General features: G+C 34.9%; 1 protein-coding gene across 1 annotated transcript in view; it reads left to right on the forward strand.

Moving 5' to 3' along the window:
• FBXL17 (F-box and leucine rich repeat protein 17) overlaps window positions 1-26,176 on the forward strand; it is a 275,155-nt gene that overhangs the window by 157,041 nt on the left and 91,938 nt on the right. The window contains exon 7 of the mRNA XM_005490423.4: window positions 25,566-25,642. Within this exon, the coding sequence (XP_005490480.1) occupies window positions 25,566-25,642 (77 nt within the window). The remainder of the gene's footprint in view (window positions 1-25,565; window positions 25,643-26,176) is intronic.

Raw genomic sequence — 26,176 nt, forward strand, 5'->3', positions numbered from 1 at the left:
ACTATGAATATCGAGGATTGTTAGAGATCGGGTCAATTGTTGAAATTAGTAGGGACGTGTGTGTTTTCTTTCTGTACTGTTGATGAGAGATTGTGGATTCATCTGCAAATCATGTCAGTGAAAGGACAAGGAACAGCTTGGATATGTTTTTGTCTCTCTAAATATTGTTTTGGAGATTAATGAGAAAGTGCTCAAGATCCCTGGAAAACTTCCTGTGCATTACTCTGTCTCGTAATGCTTTTCAGTATTAAGCATTTCATGAATAAATAAACAAAAATGGACTATGAATGATTTTATTGTGGTTTGAATGAAATGCAGGCACAAGTAAGCATTAACTACAGAGATTGAGTCTCTACAAAAGGGAAGCTGGGTGTAGGAGCAAGCACAAGGCAAATTAGGACTTAATATTTATTCTTCAGATATGTTTCTGCCATCATTGATCAGTTCAGACTAATTTTCTTATAAAACCAGTGGTTGCCAAGCTGATAACTGGAACAGCTGTAATCTCTCATTGGTCTATAACACTGAACAAATACAATATTTTATTTTAAAGTAGCATTTGGGTGATCGTTTTGGTATTTTTTTTTAATTATTTATTTTGTATTTATATATAGAGTTGACAGCCTTTAAAATGAAAAAACTTCGTAATTTTCCTGGTTTAATTTGTTTGCTGTTTGTTTGGAGTGCCAAGGGAGTGCCTTTGTGGTGCTGACTACAACTCTCCTCTGCTTACTTTATCTTGAAGAAATCATGGGGTTTTTGAAAAACAAAAATGAAGCATTGCAATAGTTATTTTAAAAAAATTACAGCCTTTTTTTGCATGTTTATTCTTAATATTTTCTTCATGCTTGGTGTTTTGGTAGCCAATATTTTTTAATTCATCACCATAATTTGTTCTTTCATGGTTTAATTTTCTTTAGTCCTTTAAAATTAAATGAATTAAAGTATTACTGACACAGGAATTAAATTTATGAATGAAAAATGTTTTCAGATAGTAATTGTAATAAATCACTTCAATTAGCACTCAAAAATCAAACAGCTGTGGTCTCCTTTTAAAAAGGAGCTTTATTGAAAAAATAAAAAAAAATAAACCATCTTATCATGTGGATTTGCTTATAATATCTGTCATTGAAAAACTCAAAGAAAACTTCCAGGCCCTACCCAATGAGGTGGCCTTAGAACCAATGTCTGCTAGAATGGAGTTTTATCATTTAATGCCTAATCTAAAAAATATTTTCATATGTTTTCAGTGAATCAGGTATAACAGATACATCAAAAATATAGTTACAGGATTAAAATAGTTTTACTATTAACTGAAGGTCAGATTTACAAGTAAATCTGATCTCATACATTTCTATCGGTTCAATTTTAATTAATTCTAATTCTATTTTATGTTTTTCTGTCACATAATCATATGTTTCTATGATTTGTATTTTTCTTGTCCTTCTTTCAAGTTACATTTATAATCATGACAATATAAGAGAGGGTATGGCAAGCAGTAGATTTTTTTATCCTTTATGCAATCTTTTATGTCTGTACTTTAAAGATTTAATCAGCCCAATAAGCAAATTATTGGGCTTTCTTCATGTAAGCATAAATAATACTGATTATACCACTTAATTTTCATGGGCTTTCAGTGATGAAAAAAATAATTTTTATATTAATTGCTTGATAATCAAGTCATTATTAAAAAGTCATTTAAAATTGAGAAAACTAGGGTGGATATATAGAATTGTGCTTTCTATTTTTTAAGCAGTGCAGAAAGTTAAAGAAATTCCATTTTTTGTCATAAAGTAGGTATTTTTACATATTTTGTTGTTTTTTTTCTCAGCACTGATGAGCAGAGTATCTGTCTCAGCTAATCATTTGGACCATAAGAGTTCTGTACCCTGTATCTATTGATTTTCCTTTTTGATTCTTCTTTTGTTTATATTGAAGCAAATTTTTAAAAACATTTAAAATTTTGAGTAATCTTCTGACATGGGATAAAATCATATAATACCTTATATGTAGCCTTTCCCATAGTAACTCACACCAATTTTCAGTGGGGCAGTTTCTGAATGCTGCTGCTATTCCAGCAGTGTATGAAAGATAGATCCAAAGTGTAGGATTGCAGATTTTCCGCTACTGTTCCAGATATTTGTAATGATGTGTTGCAAGGCAGGGGTCTAAATAACTTTCTACTTTGTGAGAATGGAGAACTGAAATGTATTAAAATTTTTCATTTTGATGTCTCTTGTAGAAACACGTGCCTGAAATTCCAGTGATGCTTTTAGCTTATATAAGCACTTTTTTATCTACAAGGCTCTATATTCTGATATTATTTCTTAAATTTGTTTTTCTAGTTTGATCACACTTCAATATTATTGTATTTTAATGTGTTCTGTAATAACTTGATAATCACTCATGCTTGTTCTGTAACTGACAGCTAAAAAAAAAGTTATACATGTATAAGTTATTTTTCTAATGATTAATATATAAGCCAGTATTAACCTGTATAATCTGTATTAACCAGTACAGTTTTTATGGCAAGATTGGCCCTTTGTAACATCTCTCTCTGGGTGAGAAAGTGAGAGCATTGTCCCTTCACCAGAAATGAGAATATGTCACATTTACAGCTGGTTGCCCTTTCTCTTCATGCTTTAATGTTACAATTTTTAACAGCCAAGTAAGCTGAACAGAACTGCTGTTTTCCTTCAGAATTTTTGTCCCAGTCTCCTGTGCAGCTATCTGATTTTATTGATGATAAGGCTTATTGAGGTATAAATGAGAAAAGGCAGCATTTCTCAGATCACAGAAATTAGTGAAAGCACATGCATGTTTGATATTTACTCTGAATGTGACCATTTGTGTAATATGTCCCACTAGAAAATATTTTTTGCTTTGGTTTGTGTAGACTATATTGCAAAATGTCTGTATGTTTTGAGGGGTTGAGTTTACACGTTATTGAATCAGCTGCAGCAGCTTTCACAGATACATTAATTTAACAAATGCATTTGTAGGTAACTGCTCCCTTGACAATAAAGGGAAATGATCACCAAGCCCCAGAGCTAAAAACCTGTCCGGATGAGCCAAGTAACCAATGCTTTCTGACTGAGTTTCAGCAGCTCGTACCCCTGTTCACTGTGACAGAGGGACTCGTATTACACTGGGGAAAGTACCCAGTTACTCTGGAGCCCTGCTGCAGACAGGCAGTCATATCCCAGAGCTGCTGGTTTGTCTTAAGTGAGGGAATGCCTCTCTCACTGACACGTGGTTGTCCAAATATGTCCAGAGTAATAGAGAGCCCTTCAAATCAACCGGCATGTTACACTCAAGCATCTGTTTGGCATGTCACCTTCACCTGAAAAGGACTTCCATGCAGAGTACTTGTAGCAGTTCTTGAAATATCAGAGAAGCATCACTGGTTTTGGTTAACTCAATGAATGAAGCATTCCTGACAGGTTGGGATATTTTTCACTAAGCATTTGCATGATACATTTTCCATGACCATCTGGATGACTTTTGCATACAGAAAAATTTTGGTTTATGAACTTTATGTCACTTTAAATGCTTTGGGGTGCATGTTAAGTAGTAGCGGTGTACAAAAAATACGCCCAATTTACTATGTAAAAGTAGAAAGTAGTCATGCCTTAACTCCAGTCAGCAACTAAGTAGCATGCAACTTGCACCCCCAGCTACTCCCACCATGTGATGGGAAAGAGAATCAGAAGGAAGGCAAAACCCCAGGGATGAGGTAAGAACAGTTTAATAATCGAAATAAAATAGCAGCACTAAGAGGAGTAGTAGTAGTGTTCTACATCACTGCTGTTCCATTATTCCTATTGTAATGAAAAGAGAGACAGCAAAATGAGACAAATAAAACCCACGAGAAAGAAGTGAGGCACAGTGCTGTTGTTCACCACTTACTAATGCCCAGCCTGTTCCACAGCAGTGCTGGGCCCCTCCTGATCAGTTTCCCCTGGTTTGTATACTGGGCATGACATTCTGTGCTCTGAATATCCCTTTGGCCAGTTTGGGTCGGCTCTGCTGGCAGTGCTCCCAACCACCTCCCTGTGCGCTTCCACACTGGCAGAGCTTGACTTGTGGTTAGTACAGTTAGGCAACAACTAAAGCATCACTGTGCTATCAGCATGATTCTCATGCTAAAGTGAAAGCACAGCACTGTTCAGTGTCCTTTCGCTCTACTCCACCCCAAGGGATCTGTTATTAACAGGAACCTCAGTTAACCCTTCCTCCAAAGGCAGGTTTTAACATTAAATTGGTATCAAGGACAATCTAGGAACATTTCAGCATGTTAAACCACGTGAGGTTCTTGCTGGCTTACATGGCTTGTCTTTTAACCTCATGTTCAAATTACTTCAGTTCTTAACCTTCAGTATTGTAATATTATGCATTGTTAAGTTTTTTCAAAGGAACAGATTTACAGTTGACACTTATGGTCTTCAGGGACTGCAAGGAACTTGGGTGCAAAGAGTTGAGGTAGCTTTCAAATCCAAAGACTCACTTGTATAACAGGTCTTTAGAGGAGTTGCTAAAGGGTAAGGAAATACTCAACCTGTAGGTTCAGTGTTTCTCTACTTCCTTGGCAGTGAATATGCTGTATTTTGCAGAAAGGATATTGCAACTGGACTGTGATTGTTTTGTTCTGATACCTTCTTTTTCTTGCAATTATCTGTTAAGATGGTAATGTACTTTTCATTGTCTGATATTTAGAAGCTTTTATTTTATTAATTTTGGGTTGGATGACTGCAGCTATAATTTGGAAGTGCTCAAAATTTCTTTGTAGGCAGTCTTATTGTCTACCAACAAGCTTTATTCTTCAGACTTCTAAGTCAAGATGGTTGACAGACCTGAGGTTTTTGACTGCAGTGCTAAGGATTTCTGTAGACTGTCCAAGACTCATGAAAGAAGAAAATAGTTTCTCCTCCTCATATAGAATCTGAACATTTGATGGCTTTTGTCTGAGTTGTTAATGGATGGTTTTTCATATTCCTTTATGGAAAGAGCCACTTAATTGTTCTTTAGGCTCCAGCTAATTAGAGCATAGACAAATAGTTTGCTAATCCCAGTATGAAGCTGGATGAACTATATACTTGGTTTTGCTTGGGCAGAAGAAACTTTTTGATCATTCATCATGAATCTGAACCAGCAACAGAGTAAATCCATGAGGCCCTGGAGGTCAAGTTGTGGAATTTTTTTTTTAATATGTCAGTCAGGAAGATTTGTCAGCAGTTATCTTTCTCATCTTTCGATTCTAACCCACTTCATAGCATAGAATCATAGAACTGAATAGCTTCTTCCGGAGCTTGTTTAAGAAAGGGCAAACAGCCAGGTGATAAGGTGAGAAGAAGAGAATACAGCAGCCTCAGTAGTGTGCTGATCAAAAGCTGAAAAGAGTCAGCTGCTTTTTTGGATGTTTTTAACTAGTTGGCATGGCCAAATAGTTAAAAAAGTGAAAGTATGGCATTCAGCATATTTGTACGCTGGGGACCCTTTAGCCCTGATGGAAGGAGATACTAATCCAGGATGCTTCCTTTTCCAGTATGCTTCTTAAATCGACTGAGGTCTCTAGATGAGGGTCTAGAGTCCTTTATTTGCAACATAGACTCTGATTGTGTTTGAAAGTATTTCATATAGGTTAATTCTAGTATGTCTTCAGTGGCTTTCAGTTTTGTCCCGTTTTCCTGCGTAGATATTATTATTTTGTATGGGATCAACAATAATTTGTGCTGGTACGTGTAGTACCTGGATATATATAGTATATGTCTCATGGGTGACTGTAGCCTGGCATTTTAGATGGATAATTTATATCCTTACAATTTCTGAGCTGACTGTGGCTGGAGGCATTGTTGTCCTTTCTGGTAATGAAGCAAACAGTGTTTGAAATCAAACAAAAAAGCCAGTTAAAAAAAAAAAAAGACAATGGAGATGAAGATATGCATAGGACATGTGCCCCAAGTCATATGCCAAAGGATCTTTGCTTCAGAGTGTGGAATACAGTACAAGAATTGAGTGTGGGAGTAAAAGTGAGAGTTGTGTCCATTTTTTCTGTGGTGTTGAAAAAAAATTTAGATGGTTAGGACCAAAACACTTGCATAATGGATGGATGAAAGGAAAAACCTATTTCCTGTTCAAAATCTGTGAGAAAATATTGCTGCAAATATTTTTAACAAGATGTTAGGAGTAATTTTTAGTTTTCTAGTAGTGTTCTGACTAAAGCAAAATGTCTGATTTTAAACGCAAAGCTCAATATAACTAAATCTTCAACAGCTTTGATAGAAAATATATAAAAGTAAACTTTTCTTGATAGATACCCCACTTTTTTCAGGTAATACTTTTCCGTGTACCTGAACTATTTGAAACTTACTATGTTTCTATGGGTTTACCATGAAACACTGAAAACAAGATGTTTTCAATACCAGCTTCAGACAAAATGTATCTCCTTAGAATAATAGAGTTCTCCAACAGTCCTTGATTTCCTTTATATGGCTTCCTTTAATGAAAGCCAGTCCTATTCTCAAATACAGTTTCAGACAGTACTTATGAGGGTTTATTAATTCTTCTTTCCACTGGAAAAGAGCATTCCTAACTTCTAACAATAGCCACCGTACTGTTAAATATAAATATATTTTTATTATATCAGAAATTAATGAAACTTGGCTCAAGAGTGTTCCCCTGTTTGGCATTGTAAGATGAATTATCTTTAATTTTCTTTTTCTTGAACTGCTGTTATAAAGAGGTTTTCTATTTAGCTCAACTGGCAAATAACCACACAGTTAGAAATACTCCTATTTTTATACATAAGGCAACATATTTTATCTTAGTTGTAAAAAACAGAGTGCTGAAGCATCTGCTTTCAATACACTTAAAAGGAATTGCATTGATGTTTTCGTTGCAGAAAGAGCAAAGCGTATTATTTTTCCTATATGAAATAAATGAACTGATGTTGAGGCTGTGATTTTTTTAAACGCCATATGTAGAAGGCAAATCATATTTGCCATATTTATTTCTGCAGTAAACTATTATTGACTATGACACATGTCTAAATGTATGATACACAGTGTGCTGAGATTCATTCGGAATCTTGATTTTTACTGACTTTTCCTGGGGATTTTAAAGGATGCTTATCTTTCCATGTAAGGGTTATCTGTATGGAGCAGGCAACCTCTAATTCATGGCATGAAGCCCTTTGATCTGCTACAGATAGCAGCCCCTATCATTTATTTTGAGCTTCCCACCTATTCTGGAAGGCTGGACTGATTTTCTTCTGTTTCCTGCATTCCTGTTGGATGTTTTAGGAGTCAGAATTTCAGCTACTTTCCTGAATACTAAACACTGCTACAGTTTTCTGAAACATGAGTGTTAGCATGAAAGGCTTGGAGAAGTGTTGACACATCTTTCTGGAGGACTAGGAGGAAATCTTACTTTTGAACTGAGTGATGGTAAAAACCCACTCAGGGTGCTGTTATGCAACACTTTTCTGCAATTTTTTAAGTTTCAAACTGAAATGTAAAGTCTGTCTGCCTGCTCCTCACTTGTAGATAAATACAAAAGGAAGGCAACTTCTTATAAAATTCTTCAGATAAATGTAGCTCTGCATCTCATTTGTGCACATTTAGGAGGTTTTTTTGGCTCCTTGTCACATTTGACAAATTCTTCTATTTTACTGCATGGCAGCTTACATTTTCAAAAAAAAAAATTTAATGACCATACATTGTCATACATATTTATCTGGCCTTTATTCATAAACATGCTTGGGGCGCTGTGTATCTATTTGCAAATCTAGTCACGTGTACAAACATAGATGTTAGAGTTAATACTCAGCTCAAATTGCTTTCCACAAACATGAGCTGTTACTGTATTAAGAACTTCATTCAATATTTAAAAGTCTTCTTTATTTATTTTTTTTGTTTTCAGAATATCTAACTTGTAACAGTTTCTTTATGAGAACTATAAATCCATTTTCATTATTCCCTAAAGGTAGATTTTTTTTTTCTCACTGGAATTACATACAGTGAATTTGGAGTTGCTTTATGGTGTTGCATTTTTTTTTAATTCATATTTTTGCTTAGTGTCTATAACAATCTGAAAGACTCATGAGCAGCTATTTTTTGCCCTGTATAAGGTCTTTTAAATAACTCTGAAATCTTTTATAAAGCCTCACAGTATGTTAGGAAATACATGCATGTAATACATAATTACAGGGTAAAATCTACATTGATGATACATGCAATTGCATTTGTCCAACAGTCATAAGATCTAGTGTAACCATTTGGTTGTTGACTGGTAGATTCAGCACATGGCTTAAAATGCTTGGTTTCGTCTTTGATTTTTAGCAGTACTGTTCCCAAAAGCATTACTTTAAACATTATTTTCCTTAAGTGTTTTTTCCTATGTAAAACTTTATTTAGCTTATGTATTTTTGTACCAGGAGATGTACCTTTCCATGGTGTCTGAGACTTTTTGGTTTCCTTTTTTTGTCACTTGATTAATGTATTACACTGTTTTATTTACCTGGTTCTGCAGTTTTGGAAGCTTTTCATGGATTATATCTCTCCTCTATGAAAGAGTAAAATTATTTATTTACATCTGATTTTTTTTTTCCTATTGAATGCCAGAGTGTGTGTTTAAGGGGATTACAAAGTATGGTAATAAATTGTTAATTGCATTATTGTGATTGTCTTCAAAGACCACTGCTGAAGTGTTTGAGAATCCTTAGGAACAACTTATTAAGAATCTTTATATGCCTTTGACTCTAACTTGCGTGCTTGTAAAGATTAGTGGCCACTTCTATCTTCCTTGGACTTGTTGGATTGAGAGGCTGTGAAGAGTTATTTGAGTGGGGATTTGTGGGTTTTCTGAATAATTTTATATGAGGCATAAACAAAGTTTAGAGCCATGTTATATATAAACCAGGGAGTATATTCTTATTTGTTGTTCTTCTAATACTCTGTTTTGTTATGCTAAGAGGAAAAACATACTTTAAAAGTTATTGGATGTTTGCAATGCATTGTTTTTTTATCCATTACTTCAATACTTGGAGAATTTCTTGATAAAAATTTTAATTTTTTACGTATTACCCATCTGCCTAGCTTTTCTTTTTGTTGTTAGTTGCAGATATAAATTCTTATTTTATGGCTCTTTCTAATAAATCTCCCTGGTTAACGATGTTTTCCAAATTGTGTAAGAAATCAAAAACTCCCACTGTGTGAAAATAATCTGAAAATCCTTTTTCCACTGTGTTTGACAAACATCACTATTTTCACCCTCAGTAATCTTCAAACTTTCCACATGTTAAACAAAATTAGTCTGGATGAGTACAAATGAAAATTATTTAGTCTGTAAGTTGACACGGTGGACCCTGGAGGGGAAAGAAGATGATGGTTAAAAAAAAGAATGAATAAGTTCCCATTCCAACTCTTCAGTGAGCTGGAGCTCCTACCTGCCAACCCTTCCAAACCATCTCAGTCTACAGCCACCTTTGTAGGGATTTAATTGCCTTCCTTGTTGTCAGGGGATATGCTACAGCACACAGTGATTATCTGAGACAACCAGAGGAAATGGATGCAGTCACTGAGTTCCATCTCAAGAGCTCTTTGTGTGCTGCCGCCCAAGGCTCCTGTTAAACCCTGCCTCCTTGTTTTTATGTAAAAAACACCCCAAACCCAAAACAACCAATCAAAAAAACATTGAGCTTCTCAGTTATTTTCACAAACGGTATCATAAGCATATATTTAGTATGGGAACCTAGGTTGATGAAATTTTGTAACTGGGTAAAATAAAAATGTTTATTACAAAAATAAAATAATCCTGTGGGTGTTCTGTTTTCAGTGAGGTTTTGATACATGTAAATGAAATAAGAATGTGAAAGGTAAGCTCTTAGTGACAGGACATGTTTTCATCTGCAGTCATAAATCAGTTGTGAGCATTTAGATTATATAATTGTTTTGTAGTAGTATAGGCTTATCTTTATTTCAAGGTTTAAAATTATTCTGACTGCTCTTGGTTTTAAATCTGTGCTGCAGTATAGTCAACAGACCTGTAAAGCCGTTTGACAGAGGTCTTTTTGGAGGAAAAAAGTGCTGTGTAAGTAGGCAGTACAATATTTAATAAATATGTGCAAGATAGTGCTTGTCAAACCATCCTGAAATCTCTATGCCACGACTCAGAGTCTTCCTTTTGAAGTAAGGAGCCCAGAGGGTGGCAGTGAAGGCAAAGTTATCCGGCTTTGTCCAAGCATTTCTCTCAAAGACAAGCCATGCTGAAAAGTAGAGACATTTTAGAAATCACCAGGTTACCACTGGTAAAAAGAAACTGGCTAAGGGGAAAAGGGAAAAATTTTTTTGTCTCCAGTTGAGAGGCACAAGAGAGGCACACGAGAAACCAAGATCTGAGATTACTGTGATCACTGTTGTATTTTTTGCAGGGACATACAGTGTTTTCATAATTTCTTATACTAAAAGAGAATGAGAATGGTTCAGAATAATCTGTTGGGAGTTGGTGGTAATTATTACAGCTGATGCCAACTGGTAGCCAAGAATTATGGCTGTTTCTTGATTCCCACACTAACAGAGTTCTTAAAAGACAGAAAGGTTTTGAAATCTGGATTCAACTGAAGGGTTACATGTGTTTCAGTTAGCTCTGTCTCACTTGCAAGTGCTTAGCATGATCTCAGTTTCTTCAATCATGTTGAAGATTGTGGATTATTACTCATTATATTACTGTAACAAAGTTTTATGGATTATTTTAAGATGCCTTTTTTGTTGCATCCATTTCACTGAAATTCTGTTCTTGTAATTTATCAATTAGCAACTTTTGTTTATATATTGTTAAATAAAATTAAATAAAATTCACTTTAATAGAGGGACTACCACTTTTTAAACCCTGTGAAGTAATTAATAATAGCTAATTATCTGATCTTGAAATCAAGCTGAGCTGTGTATAGAAAATTCACACTGCTTCTAATCATTGTAATATCCCATAGAATGCCCGAGTCATGGTGCCTGAAAGGTGTGTATGTTTGAAATTGATTACTTCTGATGAATATTGAGGAGTAGTCTAAAAAAAAATTTCTTGTCAACTTTTTATGTTACTTGCACCTCTTTATGATGTAGTCAGAGTGTGACTGCAACCATGTCGATCCCTGGCATGAAACAAAATACTGTATTCACAGTTGTGGGAGTGCTTCCTAAGAGAAAAATAGCATCATTTTATGGACTGGCTCGAAATGCCCAATTTATGTACACAAGGTGGCAGTACTTTGTTTGCAGGTGATAGTAAGGGGTGGAATTATAACTCATAAGACTTTTTTCTCTATAAATGTCTGCATACTGATTTTATATTCTTATATGAAAAAATGGGGAAAACCTACATTACCATAAGTAGAAATATACATAGATACTGTATATTGAGTATGTTTTTATCTGTGTTACTATTTAGAAATATTAATGCATTAAAATACTTTTAACTTCATTTCTGAAGTTCTAATATTTCTACTTTGAAATATATACAGTACATACATTAACCTTTATCTGAAAAACCTAGCATTAAAAAATATGATAAAGGGAGCAAACGGTGACATAATAATATAATTTTAGTATAAATTTGTGTCCGCTTATTATTTGCTCAGTAGTCTACAGTTCAGAAGTTTTGGCACTGCAGTGATCATACCTGACTCTGTGATGTTATCAGAAATACCTAAATCTTTAAGAAAAGTTGTTAACCCTCATCTAAAGGCCATTCAAATGAAATGTAAATACTCAATTAAAAAATCTTTTCCTTCTTGTACCTTTCTGAGACAGTGGGCTTGTAACCGTATTATGCAGTGGGAATTAGTCTTTTTTAGCCAAGATTCATAATTTACAATGCAAAATGTAACTGGAAGCTAAGAAAATTACAACAGGAAAATTTCATTAGGAAACAGTCACATTTTGCACCACTTGCAATTTTGGAAGGTTCAGAAAGTCTTGGGTTTTGAGATTCAAATATATAAGCAATTTTTTTGTAGGAAGCAAATACTTTGAAAACTTCTTTACAATGTGTAGCTAAAAAATTAATTTGATGGTGGCTGAAATCAAACTAAAAGTTTGGATACAAATGTGTTCTCTTTTTTTTTACCTATGATGGTCTACGTCTTGTCTGACCACACTGGGCTCCTGCTGAACTGAGGAATTGTTGACTGGTGACAGGTGTTAATTGACTGATGTAGTCACAGGAAAGGATGTCATGTTGGTTTTCTGTGATCTGCTACTTCCAGTTACTCTTCCACCTGGCATAGAAACATTATTTTACACTGATTTAGTCTCATTGCTGTCTCAGACTTCATCACAGAGAAGGTAAATTTTATTCAGTAGATTAGTGGGGATGGATTTAATTTGAAAATGCTCAGACTTTGTTTCATCATGATGAAACTTGTCTTGAGGTGTCTAGGGTGCAGTGAATAATTCAACTAGAGCCACACAAACAAGTCAAACAGGAAATGGGAATCACATTAAAGCCAATGGAGAAGAATTTGAGGTGTATGAGCTCTGCTTACTGATACGTCCCTTGGTCTTACTATGACAGAAATAAGCTGAACTACTGTCATAATTTTCTAAAAAAAAAAAAGCAATAAAGATACCAAGCAGCTTAGTCACATGAATAATTCATCCAGATAGCAGGAGGAAATAGTAAGTGAGCTCTTCTAAATCCAGGATTAAACCTGAAGTTGCTAAAATCAGAAAAGGCACTAGGATTCCACTTACTAATGAAGTGCCGTAATGAAAACCTCATGCAATTGTGTAACAACTCGCTAGAATGGGAATATGAAAGGTCTCATTCTGCTTTTTGGGGCACAGTTTGGTAGTTATTTGTTTTAGAGGAAACGGATACATATCTTCAAGCAGGTAAATAATGTTAATTCATTTCTTTCATGGCCTCAAGCAAAAGATTTAGCCTGCCATATCACCACTTATATGTTTCCTGCTATGTCCAAGACAAATGTTAGTTAAAACACATCTGCATAAGCACATTAGGATGCTAGCTGGTGCAGGAAATATTTAAAGATTTTGTCAACATTTTGAAGTAACCAGTATTGGAGGTAATTAATTCTGTCAATGAGCTACTTTGAAGCCTAGTATTGTTTGATTCCATTACGTTCAGATTCTGTGCATGGAGTTAAAGATTTCAAACTACTTGCCATAGCAAAAAACTTTGCATTTATGATTTGTGGACAAATGTTACTTTTTTTTTCCCATGGGGGAGGTCATTCTTTCTCAACCAGAGTCATCCTATGTACTTCTGCTGAAAGTACTAGACAAAAAATGGAATTGGAGCAACAGGTGGAAACTTAGCTTTTAATTCAATATGAATGCATTACTTGTGCTTTGTGAATCACTTTGGTTGACTATTTACCTCCTAATAAAATTCCAATCTTGCAATTAGAAAACAAGCTTTCAGTCCTTCTGTGGATGTTGGAAACCAAAGACAAATGCAAACTCAAAGTGACCGTGCCTATCATAGGTACAGACAAGTTAGTAAGATTATAAAGAAGGTTTTTATCAAGGTAAAAATTTGAATTAAAATGTTACAAGACTGTGTCTAGCAATGAGTTACCCACTCCTTTATCTGTTCTGCCAATAATTTAGGAAATACTAGAAGCTTCCATGTGAAACTTGAAAACTAGTAATTTAATCAGAATTTAAGAGAGTGAGAACATAATCTTTTAAAATCATTGTTATCAGTACAGTCTGTGAATATTTTAGCATACAGTGGATGGTAAAGAAAACAAGGTATCTTTAAATACAGATTTTGTTACTAAAATCCTGAAGGAGCTTCAAAGATTCCTTCTTACTTTTTTTTTTTCTAATTTGCTGCCACCCCAGTAAATTTGGTGGTAGTGAGAGAAATTGTGAACACAGTGGATGTCAGAACAACTTGGCAAATGGTATCTGGTTTGAATTCTTAAAGATGTGAAGCACTGTGTTGGACAGTGGACATACTTGCTCCAGCTGACCACCAGCATGCTCTGCTGTCTTGCTTACCTGTCTAAAAAAGGTCAAAGCAAACTTAGTTTGTGCATTGTTCCTTCTGTGATTTCTCAGTGTTGCACATATGGAATATGTGTCACATTTTCTTCCCGCCCCCGCCCCCCCCCCCCCCCCCCGCACTGTTTCTATCAAGCACGCACACTGGTTACTTTGCTTTTCCTGACTTCCCCTGGTGCGTGGGGAAATGTGCCTGTGTTACTTTTATACACAAATGACTTCTTGCACAGAGGGACTGACAATTCCAGCTCTGCTTGACCTGGTTTAAGTGACTGCCAAATTTTAGAGCTAAGATTAATAGGAAAACCCTGGGTTTTTTCCTTTGGAATGCTTTAACTATCAGCAAAATTTAGTACTTCAATGCAATATAATATTACTATGGGAAAGCAGGGAAAGGTAGATCTGCGGTTAGGTGATTTAATAGAATTTTATATATTTTTTTTTTAATATTGGTTTGCTAGAAAAATCTATGAAATTATAGTTATGTATAATGAATTATGAATGCATCATGGAATTCTTGCTTGAACTCTTCAGAGGGGCAAAAATGCACCACACAAGAATTTTCTTAGGTTTTTTTAATATGTAGATTTTAATTAACTGCACAATTTCTCATGGTTTAGACAGTTACACTTTGCTGGATATGGCTGGATCAGTTTAAGAAATCATTTGATGCTGTTTGTGGTTGTCCTGCAGCAGAACATAATAGTCACTGTCATAGCTGAAGTGCCATGACAGAATCACATGACTATTTCTGTTCTGTGTCAGTGCAAAGTTAGTTGAGGCTTGCTGGGAAGACATCTAAACTTGGACTGTCAAGCTTTAAGATATTCACGTCAGTGAACTGAGCACTCAGCTAGAGGATGATGTTGTACCATTGGGTTTCTTTAATGCTTCTGAAAAATTAGAAAGAAAAAAATATCAAATTCATACAATTTCAGTCAAAATCATTCTGCTTATTTTTAAGTTGAAGTTTTTTCTTTTGTTTTGGGTGGCAATTTGTTACTTCTGAACAATTTGATAGTATTTGGGGTAGCTAGTGAGACAACAGTGAGATGTAAGTGCTGGCAGGTAACTAAATCATGTTTCTTTTACAAAACTAAAAGCTATGCTATGATACAGTAACTGAATAATTACTAATCATCTGAATTCCTAACAGAATAGAACCATAGCAACAAAACTCAGGGGCCCCTAAGATAGGAGGGAATGAAAAATGTTTCCTCACTTATTTCTGAATGTGTTTATAATTGCTCAGTTACAAAATTTCCAGCTATTGAAAACTGCCATGTTTTGTCCCTTCAGTTTGAAGGGACAAAATATTCCTAATATTCCTTCTAGAGAGATTATTTTCCAGTAAGATTGCATGAAAATTTACCTTCTTAAGAATTGAACAGCATTAGGTGAAGTTTGTACATTATTAGGTGGTATTAATATCTGCATTTAGAGACGGTAATTGGCAATCTGTTAAGATTATGATGCATATAAAGACATAATGCTCTTCCAGCTTCCAATAAATATATTTGCTAGTATATTCTGTGAGTTAAAAGGAGGCAATTTTTCTTCATACAAATCAAATAGAGCATCATCAAGCTTGCTTTCTGTTGCTTTATCCAAGTAGTGTACCAGTAACAGAAGTGCTAGCCAGACAGCCACATGGAAAGAAATTCATTATCATTTCATGACGAGCTTCTGGAATTTGCCTTTAAACTGGTTGTGGTTTTTTTCTTGCATTTGTTTGTTTGTTTGTTTGTTTTTAAAGACATTGCTATCTCAGTGCATTCTTTCCAATTTAAAGCGAAGTTCTAAGAACTTTGGCATTCTTACCAAGATTTAGACAGTAGTTCATGGTAAATCGAGAGTTTTAAAATTTTAGCAGGCCTAAATATTTTTCCCTATGCTTAAATTTTTACACTAAAATATTTGCAGAAAGGTATTATGCATGAAGTATTCCAGATTTCTCATACAAGCTTCGCTGTGATGCTGCCCTTTGGGTGAGACCGGAGAACTGCAGAACTCAGTTATTGCCCTCATTCTGCAATCTTCCTTCTTTATAGCATTTGTCAAAAAATGCATTGAACTTGATTTTTTCTTTCATCAAGTTTTTGCTAACTTCAGCAGAATTAAATGAATGTAACAGATCTACCAGCTTGCTGTAATTCTTAAAGTATAAAGATAATGGACCCCAAATCAATTCCAAAGAAACATGAATTATGATGAGTACTGATTTTTATTTTATTCCTCTTTGATTATCTTGGCTCTTTTTCTTCTCTGTCATTGCTTTGGACAAGCAAAAATTTACTACAAATTTGAATGTCCTTCTGCAGTAGAGGAGAAATATCAGATGTGATGATAAAACTATTCTGCAGAGAGCTTCCACATTTCCTGTGAAAGACTTCACTTCTTCTACTGTCTAATGGAAGAAATTACCTATGTAAACCTTGTTCATCTCTTATAAATTTAGATCATAGCTCTCAGGAATACTGCTGTTCCCATGAATAGGATGGAGAATATTTATCAAAATTTTATAGGGGCTTGATGTTTACACAGAACTGAACCTTTGCAATATTTAAATCATCTGTTTACAACTCATTAAAAACTAGATTTATGGAATATGTTTCCATTTTGGAAAGGAGAAACTGAGGCAGAGGTTTTGCTGTTTTTTTAAAGTTAGCAGAAGAGACCCTGATGAAATCCATTCTCAGTCCCCATGACCCATTGACCATTATCTGCAGTGTCGTTTCAAGAAAAGGCAGTCTTTAAAGCTGTACATTAATGAATACCTGGTAGAGGTTAGGGGGTTCTTTTTTAATTAGAAAAAAAATCAGAGATGCAAAGGGGTTTAAAAGGGTAAATCTCAATAGATAAGATCAGCTGCCTATGTGCAAAGCTTAGTGAAGCATATGTCAGCCCCTGTGGTATAAAAATAAAGCAGTGAATGTGAAATACTCTCTCATATGTGTGTACTCCTGGTTGAGATCAAGAAGTACAGAGCTATATAAACACAGTATTTTATTTTCAAAATATCAGGTGAAGTCTTTTTCATTTTTATGGAACTATTTTAAGTTTTTCCAAGCATTCTAAAAGCACACTTCAAAGAACATTTATGGGAAGTTAGAGCATGGCAGTACAGTTGCCATTTCTTACTTTTGCTATAATAAACTTGGAAGCTTTTGTTGAAAAAAAAAGGGCTATTTTTACTCTTACTCTATACTAAGTCTTAATGAAATAGCACAAGACTACTTACAAAAAAAGAAAATCTGTCAAAACTGAGGCCACTGTAACTCCAGGAAGCATCTTGAGGCCTGAAGCAGGTAAATGTAATCTCTAAAACCGGAGGAAGAAATAAATACACTGTGTTCAAAGCCCAGTCTCCCCATGCATTAAATGGTGCAACTGAGCTAGTGTATCCCCTTCTGTGGTTTGTACTGGGAGGGAGAATTATAGCAATACTTCAAGGTTTTCTTCTTTGGACTGTCTTTTCTCCTTTGCACTTCTCTGAATTTGCAGCATATGTGGTGGTCTGTCTCTGAGCTTGATTGTGTGTGCCGCATCATTACTAAATGAGAGATTCAGTACATTACTAAAGTAGAGATTCAGCCATAACACACATTCAGAGTCTGCACATCACCCCACCCTCTTTGTACACTGCTATGGCAGTGGAACCTCAAAGTTCTTGTTTGAACTCACAAGGATTTGCTTATTTGTGTAAAAATAGAGCCTACAATCTGCAAACCACCCATCTTGTCTATAGCTACTATGCATTCTTTATTTTCTAAATATGCACATTTTTGTATTTAACAGATAACATTATCACAGTTTCCTTTACAGTTGTCTCGGGAAAAGCCACCAAGACATTCATTGTGTAAGGAAGTAATATCTATATATGCAACTCTTCTACATTAGTACACTAAGCATAAAATCATAGAATGGCTTGGGTTGGAAGTGACCTTAAAGATCATTTCACTCCAACGTCCCTGTCGTGAACAGAAATACTTTTCACTAGATCAGTTTTCTCAGAGCTCCATCTGATTTGGCCCTGAATACTTCTGGGGATGGGCAGTCACAGGTTCTCTGGCCAACCTCTTTCAATGCCTCACTATTCTCATAGTAAAGATTTTCTTCCTAATATCTAAATTAAACCTACTTTCTGTCATTTCAAAGCCATGCCCCCTTGTCCTAACTATCTCTGTATGCCCTTGTAAATAGTCCCTTTCCATCTTTCTTAGGAGGCTCCTTCAACTACTGGAAAGCTGCAGTTAGGTCACTCTAAATCCTTCTTTTCTCCAGGCTGATCAATCACAACTCTTTGAGCCTTCCCTCACAGCAGAGGTGCTCCATCCCCGTGATCACCTTGGTGCCTCCTCTGGCCTCTCTGCAGCAGCTCCATGTCCTTCCTGTGCCGGGACCCCGGGGCTGGAGGCAGCTCTGCAGGTGGGGTCTCAGCAGAGCGGGGCAGAGGGGCAGAATCCCCTCCCTGCCCTGCTGCCCAGGGGCTCTGGGTGCAGCCCAGGACACACTTGGCTCTCTGGGCTGGCAGTGCCCATGGCTGGCTCATGTCCAGCTCTCACCCACAGCACCCCCAGGCCCTTCTGGGCAGGGCTGCTCTCCATCTGTTCATGCCCAGCCTGGGCTGGCACCAGGGATTGCCCTGACCCAGGGGCAGCACCTGAGCTTGGCCTTGTTGAACCTCATGGGATTCCCATGGGCCACTGCTCGAGCTTGTCCAGGTCCCTCTGGATGGCATCTGTTCCTCAGGAGTGTCAGCTGCACCACTCAGCTGGTGTCATCTGCAGATTTGTAAAGGGAGCACTTGATCCTTTCATCTGTGTCATTAATGAAGATATAAAATAAAACTTATCCCAGTGTGGACCCCTGAAAGACATCACTTCTCACTGATGGCCACTAGGACTCTGAACTATTGACCACTGTAGTAGAGTAATTCAACAGCATCTTATCAGGAATGCAAATATTTTGCCAGTATTTTAGTGGAAAAGCTCATCTGAAACAGTTCAAGAGACAATATATTCCTTATTTTATAATAGAAAACAATGTTTATTAAGGATTATGCATGGGCTTGCTGGTAGTGAACACTTCCTTGGTTTTCCTTATGACAGTAGACAGGTTGCCACAATAAGTGTGGGAAGCTGTATATGAAGTGCTGTATCAGATAGGCCTTTTCATTTAAGTCTGAATTCCAAAATATTTTAGAGTTCTTAAAAAAGTAAGGGATGTAATTTAATTTTTTTCAAGATTTAAGCATGATTATCTGTGGCAAATCAGACTTATGAGGGGTTCCAGGTAAGATTTTTTTTTTCCCTGGTAGTTTATTTCTGTTAAATCCGTTATGGTATCTAGTTCCTACAAGCCAGAAAGGAACTGCAGGCCACCTGGAATACTACTACATTTAAAAGCCAGATAGTGGAATTACACAATTCTCTAAATTTCTCCTTTCTTGGTTTAATTGCTTGCTGGATTTATGTTCATTTGGGGTAACAGGAGGCATTTAATTTTGGATAAGACTACTAATAAATATTTGAAAATAGATATTTATTGCTGAAAGACAGGGCATAATAGCTTAAGCAAAAATCTGATTAATTTATCTGTGTGTGTAGCTCTCTGATTGGAGCTTGCACACACCTGGCTAGCTCAGAGCACAAGCAGACGCTGTGGGACTTGACTGCCCTCACCTTGGTTTTTTATCAGCTCCAGCATGAAAAAAAATCTTGTCTGTTTTCCTGTACTGTAAGTGGCAAATCTGTTCAGCAAACCTTATTTTAAATCACATTGATTTTTCTAAAGAATGTCTCCTTGCTAATCACAACTTAATGACCTCTCTAAGATAATTGCTGTTTAATTGTATAACTAGTGACACTTTGCATATTGGTTCCAGACAAAAAGTGCATTTCAAATTCTTGTGCTTTTGATAACAAGTCTTATCCTGTTTTGCTGTCTCTGTAGTTAATAGTGTTTCTTTTAGATACAGTTCTTGGTCTTAAAATGAAAAATCATTTTAAAACATGTATTTTAAATATGATTCAAAAATGGCAGTTACAACTGTGTACAAGGGTAACTGAAAAACAAGTAAAAATCATACTTCTTATTAGTATAAATTATTAGAAAACATACATTGGAAGAGATCTGTTGTTCATAATGCTGATGAAATGATCAATGAAAGCGAATCCTGAACCAAGAGTATGTGCCCATCAGGGTATTAACTTCATCATTTATTGTTACGACGTTTTACAAGGGTTTATAGATCAGTCAGTAAAATGTTAGAATTTTCACTGGTTTAGCCTTTAAATTATTCTTTCCTAGTGCAGTGGGCCTCAGATTACATAAGTGTCTTAAGACTATATGTGCTTCTGTGGTCAGAGATTTGGTTTTGTTACAGGAGAGATTTGGTTATTATGTTGCATTGCTGCCTTCCATTGGAATACCTAAGTCATCAAAACCAATGGCTTTGAGTATTATTTCATGTGCAGCTAATTTTTTCTGCCTGAATTTAATGCTTGAAATGCTAATTTTTTGGGAGCATAATATATTTCTTCATGAGAGTTTTATGGTTTCCATGGCATGTTTTAGTGTTCTTGTTCTTTCCTAGCTCCCTCTTGCTTCCCAGTAGTGCTGTTGGTTATGATTTGAGGAATAGCAAGGTATTCACTTGACTGCTTAGAGACAAATACAGTCAAATACCAGAGAAGACTTGCAAGCAGTCTGATATTAATTTTGAACCTTTCAAAGGTGGTATGCTAATGTTTTGTTGGGGGTTTTATACTTCTTTTGTGGGTGAAGCTCACTCACTCCTTCAAACTGTAGACCCATAACCAGTAACTGGCAACTCCAATTAGCTCCGCTCAGGGCTGAAGAGTCTCAGACTGTAACAATGTCTCCCTGGACTACTTACTCTACATACACTGTGCTCATATTTTCTCATTAGCTCCTTTCAGTTGCCACAAATACAATTTTCCAATGTTTTCTGATTTAGATCAGAAATATAATAGCTCTATTTTTGTGTGCAAACACACACACGTATATATAAAATACATATGCACACACACATATATACACATATATATTAATACAATAATTTTTCATAACTTAAGGATCTGAGTTATCTTACAGTTAGAATCTTGCAGTTTACTTCATTAACCTTAAACTTTCACTCAGGGCAAAAATGTAGGATCAGTTGGCTAAGAGAAGAAAAATTACAGGGTTTCAGATTGCTTATTTTTCTAGTCTGAGTTTTTTTATTATTTTTAAGCTCTTAAGTTTTGGGAAGTCAAAAATCTTGACTCTCAGAAATCATTGCATGTATTTATATGTGTGAAGTTATCAAGAATATGAGCCTAAATTTAAAGTTGCTGGTAGACATATCTGTGTTTCAGTCATGCAGTTTTATGACTCTCAAAGAGATGTGTTGGCAGAGAAGCTTTATCCCAGTAACTCTTTTTAGACCTAAGTAATTTTTCATGTCTACAGACCAGGTGGCAAGAGCAGTATACACAAGTACATGTTAGTGGATAAAATTCTGTGGTTTCTGTAACCCAGATGGAGAGTTTTCTCCTGATAGCAATTCTTAAAATTTGAGCAACATTGAAGTTATGTTGTTTTTACCTTGATATTTTTTTTAGTTTTCAAAGTAGAAAGACGTCTTAAAAACCTGAAACCGTAAGAGGCAGTCTTAGGTTTATTAGTCTCTGCATGTCATGAATTTTGGGGTGTTTTCAGTGTGGATATGTTCAACATCATAGTGCTCAGTTATCTTACATTTCCAGTTATCTTGCAGACTTCTGTGGTCTTGTAACTCTACTTTGAATTGACAGTATGTGGGTACATTTTTAGTTATATTCTTTATTTCATATTATTGTTTGATTGACTGGTTTATGTCAAACCAGTTGGCGCTTTTTGCCTTTTTCTTGCTCCTGATAGCACTGTAAATTTCACAGTATGTTATGTTAATTTCTTACTTTCAAAATCAAATGCAATAAAACTGAATTGCCCAACAGTCTGTCAGAGAACAGCATTCATAAACTATTGAGTGGATCTAGGGAAAACTTGCTGTAAGCATTTATTGGATAATATTTTCAGGTTTAATAAATAAACAGTGTCTTCCTAAAATTTTTCATGTTCTCTGTTTTGATATTTTAATGTGTCACATAGTTCTAAATGATACTCATTTGCAAAGTAGTAAGTAAAAAGATTTTGACATTGGCTAGCTCTGATCCAGACATGTGTATTAGCAAAGCTCTATAGTTTTATTTCTTTATTCCTTGGCTCATTTTTGGTAATAAGTTATTTTGAGTGTAAAAATATCTTTTCTTTCTGGACAAGTGTTTATATTTTAATTTGTTTAGTACAGTTGATGAAGGCCTGCTCAGCAATGTTGGGTGAAAAGATTTAAGAAATTCTCTCAGTGTTGACACACAACTGTTGCCACCATGTCCATGTTAAGTCTCTGACAGAGAGGGGATAGTTTTATGGGGCTCAGTTTTCTGGTGTGCTCACTTCTGAAATTTGCCACAGCTTTAAATAATAACTTTTCTTCATTTTTTTTTTACCAGTATAATTCTGGTTTGTTATGTTTCTTTCTTTTTTTTTTTAGGGTAGGCTTCTTTGTTGTCTAATTCAGCAACATCATAAATATAAATACTTTCAAAGATAGATATGACAATAATCTGACATCATTTTGATGGATTATTGCAACAGAATTAAGATGATCCTTGCTTTCTAGAAAAGGTTAATTTGATTTTTTTCTGTTAACCTTTTTCTTTGCTGTCATGTTTAACAAAGATTAAAAGGTAAAAGCAATAAATACACAACTACTCTTATTTTTCCTTATGTTGTAAAGAAGACAGTTTTCACAAGCAATTATGTATTGTGTGACTGTCTGTAAAGCAGAGGCAAATAAGGCAATATTAAGTGTTTCTCCTGTCTCTGAAGGTTGATGTACATGAGTATGATCTATAGAAAGAGTAATAGAAATTAAAACTGGAATTAGATTGACTTATGCAAGGTATAGAAAGCACACAAAAGCACATAAATTCAATTAAATATTTTAGCTATATATAATTTTTTCTCCAAAGTAGATGTGCCATTACCTCATTCTTCTAGATATTAGATAGTTTTCATATTGTCAAAAACATGAAGAAATACAGTATTCAAAGGACAATTTTTTTAGCCTTTTTTCTTTTTATATTTTGGTGGGGTATTTGCCTCTTCAATTGATATAGCTGAAGACGGTGAAGATTTTCTTTTCCTAGTAGGAAAAAAGTGAAGACTATTTAATTTAGACTCCAAGATGTCACTGAGAACAGGACTGGAGTCACTCAAGCCACTTTAAAAAGCTTTAACCCTTAGAGCTGACACTATCTGGAAGTATCAAAGGATACTTTTCTAAGGGCCACACAGTCAAGTGCTTCTGCATTTGTGCAGATAATATAACTTTGACTCTGACTGATTGAAAAGGTGTGCAATTGAAGTTGTAGAGAAAATTAGTTAGTCTTTTATATCATTTTGACTGCCTTGTGATGGTATTTTTAGCCACTGATTGCCATACTTCATTTTTGTTATATTAGTTGTCTCTTAGTGACAACTAACTAGCAAAAATAATTTGAAAACCCTTAGATTCATTTCATATAGTTTACAAAATATTTTTAGGTTCAGAAATTTTATCCAAGGGTAAGAAGGTTTCATAATATGATCGCTTTATTAAGTGATATATTTGATTATAAAAGCTTCTTTTAACCTCAGTGTCCATTGACTTTTTGATTGTGTTTTGTTTGCTGAAATGCCTAATGAAAATAGCATTAATGAAATACATGATAATGATTTTCCTTTTATTCATATTACTAGTAATAGCAATAAAATCTCATTATTATGAAGTATTTTTCTGGAATTAATAATAAAAATATTTTCTCACTGTTTAGTTATTTTAATAAGCCAGGTAACAAAGATTAGTATGTTCTTCAAAATTGTGTCTGACAGGAACAGAAGAAATTTTTCATGTATAAAGAATGTGTTTAGTGCTCTAAATCTTACCATATTTTAGGAAAATATGTTGTTCTGAGGTTATCTTGTACCAAAAAAGCATAGTCCTGGTGTAAATATTTCTTTTCTTTGTGTATTCATGATGGAAAATAATCTTTACCTAATGATAAGAATTGCAAAAAATTTCTAAATGTTAGTGTCTCACAATTTTTCAGGGTTGAATGTTTATAGTAGTGTTAAAGAAATTGTTGTTAAGGTACTCTGTCAGAGATGTGATGTTTATGTGTAGTATTTCATTTCCATTGTACTTTTTAGAAGAAGGAGTCAGGGAGAGGACAAATGGGTATAAGGGCTGTTGTTTAGTTATTGCCTTATTGTCACCTGTAAGAATTAGGTGGTTGCTTTTAAAGTCTAAAATTGCCAGCAGGAACAGTTAAATCAGATTAGGAGATAATCTATTGGAGATGGTAAATGAAAGAAAAAGGTCCCTGAGGATTTAGGGGTATCTTTCAAAAGTATGACAAATTCAGCAATACTTATTTTCTTAGAAATTGGCAAGTAAATTAATTTTTTATACTGTTCAAGGATTGATTTAAGTGTCAGAGTAAGTGATTGGGTAATTGACCTGAAAATTAAAGTCGAATATATTGGATCAGAAGAAATTTTTACAATTCATCTAGTAAAATACACTTTTTAAAATGTATCTGTGTAGAAAATAGCACAATAGTCATGCTAGCTGATCTAACAAACAACTGATCTACATTATTAGGATTGAAAATGTATTTAACGATTCTGTGATTACTGAGTGGTAGGTTATACACACTGCACTTGGAAACATAGTATTGTAATATAGGCTTGGTTACAGGTACAGCATAAGCTCCTATTTAATTTCATTAATTAATTCATATTCATTTTCTTTCTTACAAAAATCAAACAGCAAGAATAACATAAAAACCTCCATGTTTCATTGCATATTCTTATGATATGCAATGATATATTATGATAAGGCAAGTGAATGAGCTGTTTTCTCATCTATACAAGTTCTCCAGCAATGTGTTAGAACACCATGATCGTGTAGCATTTCATGACCTGATGAATGCTGACTCATGCAGTAATCACTGAAGAAATACAAACATGAATTTGAAATTACAATTTATTATATTTTGTCCTCATTATAGTGCATTTATAGTTCTTCCCTTAAAGAAAGCTGTCAAAGCTTAAAATTTCCAACAGAAGCTTGCCAAAGTGATAAAGAAATGGGAATTCACATTTGTGTATTTTTCCAAAGTGCTTGTCTGTATACGTTTTGAGAAACTCATATTCAGAGACTTAGGGGAATATCCATATAAAGGGATTCAATTTAAAATAAAGGGATTCAATTTAAAATATTTTTCTGTTATGTAAACATGTAGCCATATTCATTTCCAGTAAAACGTATGGATCCATTTGCAAAATGAAGAAACTGAGATACAGTACGTTTTATCTGTGGATTGTATTCTTGATATTTAAAAGTGATTTACTGCCTAATAACAGTAATTTTACTGTGTCTTTCAGATGTGTGGAGGTGATTGCCAGAGAGGGACGGAACCTGAAAGAACTGTATTTAGTATCCTGTAAGATCACAGACTATGGTATGTAATATACCTGTATCTTTATTTTTTGTGAAGATTGAACTGAAGTTCACAGGGACTGTTATCAAAAGTGTTGGAAATGTAGAGATAAAAATTTTCAAAACCTTTACCCATAAAAATAGGAAATTTATAAAAAGTGTTTGACTTGCTTAAAAATATCTGTGGTTGGGACTATGAAATTCAGTGTATATATTTGCTGCAAATAATCCTTATAGAATTGGCAATTACTGGGGAGACTGGGTAGCATCCCCTTTGAATAGTCCTGGAGACCAGGAGAACATTTGATAGAAAATCAAAAAATATATATGTGTTTCTAGATGCTGTAAAAGCATAACTAAGCAAGCAAAAATGTAGATCGGTCACCTGTTGTAAAAAATTTGAATGAGGTTGATGGTCCGTTAAAAATGCTGTTATGGTAAAATAGAGGAGCATCTTAGAATTAAATGTCCTCTCTGATAGGCCACATAGAGAGACAGATTTTTTATTTAGAATAGGAAATCTTCTAATGCTTGTTTGGAAAGGCTGCTTTGCTTT

The sequence above is a fragment of the Zonotrichia albicollis genome, chromosome Z (genome assembly GCF_047830755.1).
Source record: "Zonotrichia albicollis isolate bZonAlb1 chromosome Z, bZonAlb1.hap1, whole genome shotgun sequence".
NCBI classification, from domain to species: Eukaryota; Metazoa; Chordata; class Aves; order Passeriformes; family Passerellidae; genus Zonotrichia; species Zonotrichia albicollis.